The 9,895-nt window shown below is 40.7% G+C and overlaps 1 protein-coding gene across 4 annotated transcripts in view; it reads right to left on the bottom strand.

Moving 5' to 3' along the window:
* gbf1 (golgi brefeldin A resistant guanine nucleotide exchange factor 1) overlaps positions 1-9,895 on the bottom strand; it is a gene marked incomplete in the record, with an annotated part of 85,399 nt that overhangs the window by 12,746 nt on the left and 62,758 nt on the right. For all 4 annotated transcript variants that reach the window (XM_014002746.1, XM_014002762.1, XM_014002757.1 and 1 more), the window contains 10 exon segments: positions 604-757; positions 851-945; positions 1,046-1,117; positions 2,121-2,244; positions 2,428-2,492; positions 2,673-2,849; positions 3,139-3,232; positions 3,330-3,566; positions 6,011-6,093; positions 9,204-9,329. In XM_014002746.1, the coding sequence (XP_013858200.1) occupies positions 604-757; positions 851-945; positions 1,046-1,117; positions 2,121-2,244; positions 2,428-2,492; positions 2,673-2,849; positions 3,139-3,232; positions 3,330-3,566; positions 6,011-6,093; positions 9,204-9,329 (1,227 nt within the window).

Here is a 9,895-nt window from a genome sequence, read left to right on the forward strand (position 1 = left end):
TTTTGTTTTTGTTTTAATTCAATGAAATAAATAAATAAAATAAATAAATAATAAAACAATTAAGTACTAAAAACCAAAACAAAGTTGTGTACATTTTCAGTGATCTAGTAAATGTGTGCGTTGGTTCCAACATTGTCACATGACATCTGTACACCCAACATGTCGGGCAGCTGCACAATACAACCACATGGCTCAGGTGTCTGATGTTTCTCTGTCCTTTACGCACTGTTTTACTGCCAGACACTCCAGCAACTGCCTGATAACACCGAGGCCCAGCTCKCTGGTGTTTATTCTACAGCAGGGCCATCATCCTGCCTGTTTTATAGGTTCCTCTGCTCCAATACTACACCTGATTTGAATCAATGAGTGATTAACGGGCTTCTGCAGAACTTGAAGAGGCAGTTCAATTACTGAATCAGGTGTGCTGGATCAGGGAAAATGCAGAAGAGTGKCTCTCAAGGACCAGGACCAGGACTGGACACCCCTGTTCTACACTCCTCACACATCAGATCATTTCCATACCCATCACTGGTCTGCWTGTGGACCAAAGATATGAGACTAGCCCAGCTCTTTCTGTATTACAGGACAAAGACGTAGGGCTACCTGAGAGCTGACGTCTTCTCGACGCAGCAGGCGGATGGCGAGGCGAAGGAGCCCCACCACGGCCCGCTCCACCAGGAAGCAGCTTTCGTTGGCATGAACGCAGAGGTGGTAGAGGTGGTCCCGCACCGTCTGCCAAACGCAGGACACTCGGTCCCTGGAAACAAGCAGATCGTCGTCACGCCCACACCGGCAGACAAATATAAAGGGCGCGTTTTAAAAACCGTACGTTACTGCTGCAGATTCTCACCTGTTCTCCAGAACGATACGCAGCAACATCTCCAGACAGAAGGCAGCATCCTCTTCATCATAGGTCTCTTCATCCGGTGTGACCGATATCAGCGCCTAATGAATAAAACCAAGAGAAGCTAATTATCCTCTTTTTTTTTTTAAAGAAAGTTTTAAACCATTTCTCAAGACTTGTATGCAAAGAAAAATCTCAAACCTTCATCAGCTCCTGTAGAGACTCAAGCTGGAGGAATTTGCTCTCTGTGATCAACTTCTCTGGGTCACATTGCTAAAGACAGAAACAGGAAACAGATGCGAAGAAGGTTAGCACAAAGTAAACTGCGTCCTTCAAAGGACCCAGCCTACCTGTGGACCGGGTCCTTTRTCGACCAGAAGTTGAGTGGCTGTCAATTTTGACGATTCAGCTTTATTCCCACTCTTACCCCAGCATAATTAGTAAAATGTTAATATATTAATATTAGTAATAGTAGAATATAAAATTAGCTTAGAGACAATAGTAGAAGAAATGCAGTACGAGCAGGTTTACAATGACTTCTGACAAGAATAATAATTAAAAATGTGTCCTTGCTAATGATAAAAGTCTAACACCACAACCGCTTTCAACTTTGCATTTTTGTACCACCAGATTTTTTATTAAAACTGTACGCCTGTTTCTTGTTCATCAGCTATTACAAGCAAAAAAAMATCTCCAGTYGGCCTGCAATGCATGTAGGGAGGGCTTGCCTCAAACTGGGGCAAAGGAGGATGCATTTGTGGGTTGCAGTTTGAGGGGTTTTCAAATTTAGACAGCCTACGGCGCATCACTGTGACGTATTTGGCATTTGAAGACGGCAGCCTTGGAATGGTAAAAGCTGAAAGTCATATTTCATGTGCTACTCGTGTGTGATTTTTGCTTAAAATGTTGAAACTAACTTTTGGAGTCAACACTGTCTGTTAGCAAAATATCTCATGAACCGCAAGATGATTTTTAAATAAACTTTCAGCAAGAAATCATTAAACATACACATATAACTGATTAATTTTAGGAGTGGATTTAATTCAAGATGACTGCTATATATAATTAAGATTAGCCAAGACCAAAATAACTACCTTTGTCCGTTTTACTGATACTGAGCTACAGTTTGATGGAGCAGAAGCTGAGAGATACTCTGAGTCCATCACACCCAAGCCTTTGACCAAAACAGTTACAACTCCATCGTTTTTTCAACATATTAGTTAAAAATAAAAAAATAAAAACATTGTTGACTTTTTGCTGTTTGTGTGTTCAGTACCTTTATGCAGAGGATGGCACCTTGCTTGGCTTCCTGGTTCTCTGTGGACGGCCCCCTGAGACCCGACTGCTCGGCTCCGCTCAGCGTCAGCCAGTTGACAAAACTCAGCACGGCCGACTCCCCGCTGACACGGAGCAGAGGGGAGGAAGGGAACAGTTATTCATTTTTGGTCAGGTCATCCAAACTGCTGTCTTGTCTTCAAGTTTTAAAAAAGAAAAAAGTGTTTCTTGGACCTTTGTTATTGTTAACCCTGATTGAAAACCTTTTAGAAAACTATCCTGGGGACAATAAAAAGCTGGCGATTTACCGATTTGAAGGCGTTTCCTCCCTCTGAAGAGAAATTTTCCCGTTTGGCTCCACAAAATCCTCCACCTGAGAGAACAAACTCTGTTTATATTCTGACCAGTAGGTGGMAGCAGAGTGTGCCAAATCTCACCCCTCTAAATACGTCCCACCAAACAGACTGCAGTGTTTTCACAAAGTACCGCTAGACGATGTCCTGACACTGACAGAATGGAAAGAGGGCTTAGAGTTTAGAAAATGAGTCCTAACCTCCACCATGGCTTTGGGCAGAAGCTGGGCCCTGAACAGCTGCAGCATGGACTCCATGATGTTCTTCCAGCCCTCCCTCAGGATGTTGCCGTGTCGATGGGCGAGGTCAAACATGGTCTTGGCTGCGGTCTGCGCCTTATTGTTGCTGCCAAACACCGTAGGAAGGTTTTCCACCGACTGTAGGAGGAAGAACAGAGTCAGACTAAAAAYTGTTCCTGTTGCAACTATGGCTGTTTGACTGATAAAACCTTTTTTTTCTCTTTTTTTATTCCTGATAGTTTACAAAAAAAAAACGTTAGTTCCAGGAAAGAAATGTTTTTCAGTCTGTATAATCAATTTTTATTAACACATCTAAATGAGCTTGCTTTAAGAAGTTCTGCTTGCTGATAATCAGATAACCAAATTAAAAAATAAATAAAAACCAAACAGGATTTGCTCAGAATGACAGGCTGTTGTTGGTTCTGACCTCGCTGCTCAAAGTGGTGAACTTGCAGAGGGAGATGATCAAGTTGTCAAAAACGTCGCTGAAGCCATAATGAGCTGCGATCATTGCACATTTTCTGCAAGCAGAAAAGACCACAGCGTTTAAAACCTAACGGTTCCCACCACCTGTTCTGTTCTGTTCGGTTCCAGCTCGTCGTTAATCTTCTCAAGTACCTGAAGCCTGTGATGGACTTCTGGATGATGCTTTCGTCGAGGCTTTTGTCGAACACGTAGGAGAGAGCGGCGATGGTGGGACCCCAAGTCATGGTGAACAGGTCGTGGTCGTAGCTGCCGGGCGGTAGGTGGAGGAAAACGCCCTCGGGTGTGGCGCCGCGGTGCAGCAGCACGCTCCAAACATAGTTCTCCTTCACCAACCCCGTCTGCTCGTCGGGCATCACAATCTCCTCGTTCCTGCACAGGCAAGAACATTCAGTCTGTGAAACCAGTTCTCAAATGGTCCAAAGTTTCCATTAGGTGAGATAAGGCTGGTGGTAGTTTGGATGGACTCTTGTGTTTTTACAACACTCAAGTAAAATACCTGGAATTATTGATGAAAATCAAAGTACATTAACAAAGAATCAACTTTAGCWGAATAATTGTTGTATTCAGAGTGTTATTTTTAGTCTAAAGGGTCACTTTTAACTACAGTGGACTATCTAACAATTTAAAGTGAAATTTTAAAGAGATCCATGATTAGTTGTAACATTAGACTTTATTTAATAAACATATATTTTAACTGTAAAATAAAGACTGTAAAAATACTGTAGGCTGTTTAGTTTTKWWAATTTTTAAATTAAAAGTTTAAAAATATATTACAYGGATGGGGCCATTTTATTTACACACAAAGCATTCTGGGTAAATGATGACATGGATTGGTCCTCGGTGTGAGGCTGATAGTGAGCTATATCCACCCTGAAGGTTAATCTTGGACARTATCTGACAAATGGCTCTTTTAACTGAAACCAGAGAGGGTTGACAGAGAGGAGAAGGTAGAAATGACTCATTATAAATATGACAATTAATATGTAAGAAAAATGTGATCAATAATTAGAAGTCGGATAAGTTAGCAGAAAACAAGTTGATTCTCTTCTAATCTTTATTAAATGACTCCATTTAAGTCAGCTCAGTCTTCCAGCCAGGAGCTGTGAGTTTGAGGCCTTGGGCCTCATCAGAATCATGACATAACAAATCTCTCAGCATCTATTCCAGGCTGCACTAAAAGAATCGAGATAAATCACCCTCTTAAAGTCGCATGCACATAAACCCAACTTCCTGGTCACATCCCTGGGGCGGTACCTTTTATGTCAGACATTAGAATGTAAACAAGCTTGTTTATGCAGAAAGAAGGGCCTCATTCTGATAAGACATGCCAACTCCCTCTGTTTAAAGCATGTTTAAACTCAGTTMATTAGTCAGAAAATCTCCTTCAAATATACTATTGTCATAGTTGTGGCCTTTGTCCACATTTTCTCTTTCCTCTTGCTCCGGTTTATGTCAGTGTTTCAGGTGAYTGATAGTGAGTCGCACACAGATATTCATCATCACATGGCACTAATGTGGCAAATATTATTGTTGACAGTTTTACTGACGATTAATTGCACATTACAGTTTTGCCCAACCCTATGTGATATCCACAGAAAAACTGGTTTTTAATCATTTTAACACAGAGGCAAGTTGAGGAAGGAATACAAAACGCAGTTTGAACATCGATCAAATTACTTTATAAATCACTGAAATATGTTTAGCAAAAAYATGACATATATATTGGCTTACCTTTGATAAAAATGTTTATAAGGTAAATGTAATTTTACACCTATATTGAAATAACTGTATTAGGTCACAACAAATATCCAGCTATTATTTATAGTAATAATTATCTTCAATCAAATAACTTATTTGGATGCTAGCTCAAAGCTGGATATGTGACATTCGGTTCTTTCCCCTCCTKTTGAGAAACGTTTGGTCTTTTTTTAGTCCCAATATACAATAATAACAATAATAATAATGGATACTAAAAAGTTTTTTATAGTTTTGAAGTTTACTCAAAATATTGAGAGCCTGCTGCCAAAAAGCAAAAGAAGACAATAGTGTTCTTGTCTGTTAGCAAAATATTTCATTAACCACAGATTTTATTGAAACTTACAGAAAGTAATGACTGGTTAAACATCAACGGATTACATTTTAGTGCTATTTAAGATGGCTGCCAGAGCGCACTGACCTTAAAAACCCAAAAGAATGACTTTAACTCGGTTAATTTTAAAGACAATGAGCTAAATTTTGGCGTGGCACTAGCTGAGACTGAAACCTGATTTATCAATCAATCAATCAATCTTTATTCCAGACACAAAAAAGGTCCATAGTAGAAAAAAAAAGGGTAAAAACAAAATAAAAGAGAGAATAAAAATAAACATGACATATTCACTGAGTTACAAATAAATGATGACGCCAATGTTTCCACAATCTTGAGAAAAATCTCACTGTACTAAAAACAGGATTTACTAAAATTGCAATTACATTATTGCATGACACAGATAACCTAGACATGCATTTATACATGAGGTTCCTGAGCACAGCTGCACATGTGGGGACAGCATTATGTACAAACATGTGGCTAGCACTGCTCCATCTAGGCACTCTGAGTAGTAGCCTCATGCCATCATTGATTTAGTTCAAGGATTAATAGAAATGGCTTGTTTGATGGTAAAAGTCACAGCCCTTTGAGTTAAACCAACAAAACTCATAGTTTTTAGATAATAAAAAGCAGACTGTTTAGTTAGGAGTGTCCTTTAATTTAAATTTAAGCAGTGTTACCTTGGCTCATGTAAACCACCCGGTGTTATGTGATGGCAGCTTACTTGATAGCGTTGTAGATGTCCTCCAGCATGTCCTGGTCAAAGTCTTTGTTTCCGTTCACACCCTTTAGGTTTTTCTTGAATTGCTGTTTGCAGAAACAAACAAACAAACAAAAAAATCAACCGATTAATAATGCCGCATGCACTTTAATGAAGCATCTGGAACTCAGTCATTTGTTACGATTAAAAGTGCTGAAACGCACTTCTTATGTGACACTTAATATGCTTTAGCTGCGTCGTTAAGAAAACGGGGATTAGAGCCGAGAAGCTCCTGTAAATAAACAGAACCACCCGGTGATGACTGATAGCCTCAAGGCTCGGGTTTTGTGCTTCGGCTTGGCAGGGTCGGACCCACTCGCAGGCGTTGGGGGTCGGGGTGGGGGGGTCGGACCTGGGTCTGCAGGGACGCACAGAGAAATAAACACCAGCAGACAGAAGCAGAGCGAGCAGGAGGCTGCCGAGGATCAAGCCTTTTATTTGTAGTGCTCATATCCAGGTGTGTGTGTGTGTGTGTGTGTGTGTGTGTGTGTGTGTGTGTGTGTGTGNAGGACCTTACTCCTCTTTTGTTTTCTGTGTGTGTGTGTGTGTGTGTGTGTGTGTGTGTGTGTGTGTGTGTGTGTGTGTGTGTGTGTGTGTGTGTGGCACTGTCTCAAACAACACATCATCGCTCGTATCGGAGCGGCTCTGGGAGCAGCTGCCGGCATCGCGTTTTATGGACAAAATTAACTTCACGCTACTGCCCCGTACCTTTCCCTCGCTCCAAAACATGTCGTGTCGTTCGCAGGAAACGGGATCTGATTTACACACCGCTACACTGGACATAGCTTCCAAAATAATCCCCCCACCCCCCTCGCTGCCAGCAGATGCTGCGCATTGCAAGCCGCTAAGAGAGCRAAGTGCTAGGCGCCACGCTTGCTGCCGCCTCATCTCCTCCAGTCTATTGTGTTTGTGTGTGTGTGTTGGGGGGCTCTGCTGGTTGTCTGAGCCTGGAGGTCATCGAGCCTCCTGCGTTTCAAACATGCAGCACCAGCTGTATGACGAAGAATCGCTCAGCCCCCCAGAGAAAGACGGACCCTGTAAAGTATGTGYTGTAAAGAGACTGAGATGGGCAGCGAGAAACAAGCAGGCCGCTTTTATTTATCAGTGGGAGCAGCCCACCCACAAACCCTTCACGAGTTCCCCAAGAGACTGTGTTTAGTCTTCAGCTGCTGTCAGTCAAAGAGTGAAAAAAACCCGCAGATAGAGTAAGCCACCCCCCCCGCCACGTTTAAGATGAGTTCACCTCTAAGACGGACCACCACTGGCTACAGCTGTTGGCTGCGGCTTTCTGAGCTGCCAGGCTGCACCAGCGCCAAGGCTGGAAGGCTTGGAGGAATTTCACACCTTCTCACACAAATGGCGGCGTGTCTCAGTGARAGAAGAAACAGATATGAAGACAGAGCTTGTGTCACTTTCTAAACTAACATTTGTTACATGCTATTTTTTTAACCAAGAGAGTTTGATGAAACAACTCAGAACCTACAGTCTTGTCTCATAGGGTCAAGAATTTTATAAAAGAGTGCCAATGTTTAAACACTAAACCACACTTACTAACCATTCGTTCACTTCTATCATAATTTTGGACTTACTTCTCCTCCTGCAGCTCAGGGCAAACGCAAATAAAAACACCTCAAAATGTGCAGCGTAATTAAGAACAGTATGTCGTATGAGACTTCTATCTGGCCCACTAATGAGGCCCCCACACCCTTTTTTAACTTTAAAAAAGCACTCAAAGTGACTTTAAGGTGCTTTTTTTCTTAGTGAATAATTTTAAAAATATATATTTTGGAAGGTAGACGGTCTGTTCACAGGATTTTAAGGCCCATATCTGCTTTGAGACTCTGTCTGCCATTTATTATACAACACGTTGCACAAAGCTAAATATAAGTTTACTGAAGTCACGAGTACGTAACAAACAGTGCATTTTATGCCGTTTCACTTCAGCGCGCTAATAAGCTAGTTAGCAAGTGTTTATTTTTTCTTTGCTTCCAACAATTTAAACTCATTTCTATCAAACAACAGTACAAATGTTATACATGTGAGCATGAAATACTGTATGTTACGTTACTGTACTGTAGGCTAGTTTAATAAACATGCTTAAATATTTTTTAAATGTTTGTTTTATTACATTTAAGTGTGCAGAACTACWGTATGTATCCCTCTGGTAGTGTCGACAAAAAATTGTGTTCCCTTCCATCATCTCAGTGGCCCGTCCGTAACACAGTGTTCAGACCATTTGAGAAAAACTGTAATGTCCACATAAAGTAAGGTAAGATTTTTTTTTTAAACGGAATAAGAAATTCCTGCCTAGAGTGCAGAGAACAACCACACKTCCATAGACCTCCTTTGTATCTAAACTTAAAATTTTCTCTTCAAACCTGAAAGTAAAGAGCCTTTAACTTGCTTCCTACATAAAACACTGATGATCAGACACGTCTGAACTTCTGTAACTGTTCGATTTAGGTGTATTTTGCATTTCTGTCTGCCGGTCTCATGTCACAGACAGCAGCTTTATTGTTAGGTTTATATATCAAAATGCTACCATTGTGCAAGTTTTGATTATTACTAAGTGAGTCCTTTTTTGTAAGAAAACTCCTTAATGTTGGGATTTTAGTCAGTAGTTTTGGCATCCTTCATGTTATTTGAAATTCTCCAGTTTTAAWTGCTGCTCCATCTTTAGCCTTCACCTCTTTAGACCAAAACTGCAACTAAACAGAAATGTGAAATGAGTTTAATTTATGCCGTTCGCAGCGTCTGAATTATTCATCAATGTTTCTCTCGTCAGCTCYACTAACTGTCTGCTGCTTTTTCATGGGAGGGGGGATTTCTGTACTGCAGCAGGTGACATGAACACATCATTGRGATGATTCCAGCCTTGCAGCTTCCCTACAAAATAAAAGTGGAGCTCATTTTCCACTGTCATTGCCACTTTCACCAGTCTAAATATAGGAAGTAAACAATTTCACTGCTTACAGGCTTTATCTTCCAAACAACTAACAGGTTAATTTAGGTCACAATGTGTCAACGTTTTGTAGTCTAATATGGCAAACCCAAATCTTTTCTGTGTAAACGGACACTGTGAACTCAAAGTAAAGCTCAAGCTCTTATTGAGAGTAAATGTACCTCTGTGTGTGTGTTTGTGTTTGTAATGACTTACCTCCACAGTCATGGGGATGTTCTGCTTCCGGACGTTGTGGTTGTGTTGGTCAGTGTTCAGCATTATGACGGCGTAGGCCAAGGCAAAGCCTGCGTCGTTGGTCATGAAGGGCGAGCCATTCACCTTCTGTACACACACAGATTACAGCTTCACGTCACTACAGGAAATGTTTCAAGCTTTGTTTACAATTAAATATTCAGATTTCTCAGAATGAGGACATTTTTAACATCTAGCCCAATCTGATCTCTTTATTTTACTTTGTAAAACTCTAAATCAGCTATTCAGCCATTGAGTTTAAATAGTGTCTTGTTGTCTCTTAAAGTGAGGGATTCAAATTCAAAGTTGATGTTTTTTTTTTCTTTTTTATTGTGACTTGTTGTAAAATCAATTGCCTATTGGGACATGAATAAAGATCTGAATCTGAATCAAATGGCAGTCCGCGGGCCACAAATATACACACACACACACACACACACACACATACATATATATACACACACACATTTTTTTTTTTGTTATTAATAGCTCATTGGCTTGGAGGGAGCACCACAAATATCAGGATACTTCACGTATACTGAAGTTTAAAAATGTTTTTTTTTTTTTCACTTCATTTAATATAAAAATTAGAGGTGTCCCGATACCGATACCAGTATCGGAATCGGATCCGATACCAGCATCAAGTACTCGTACTC

Source organism: Austrofundulus limnaeus, unplaced genomic scaffold (genome assembly GCF_001266775.1).
Source record: "Austrofundulus limnaeus strain Quisiro unplaced genomic scaffold, Austrofundulus_limnaeus-1.0 Scaffold0, whole genome shotgun sequence".
In the NCBI taxonomy this organism is placed as follows: Eukaryota; Metazoa; Chordata; class Actinopteri; order Cyprinodontiformes; family Rivulidae; genus Austrofundulus; species Austrofundulus limnaeus.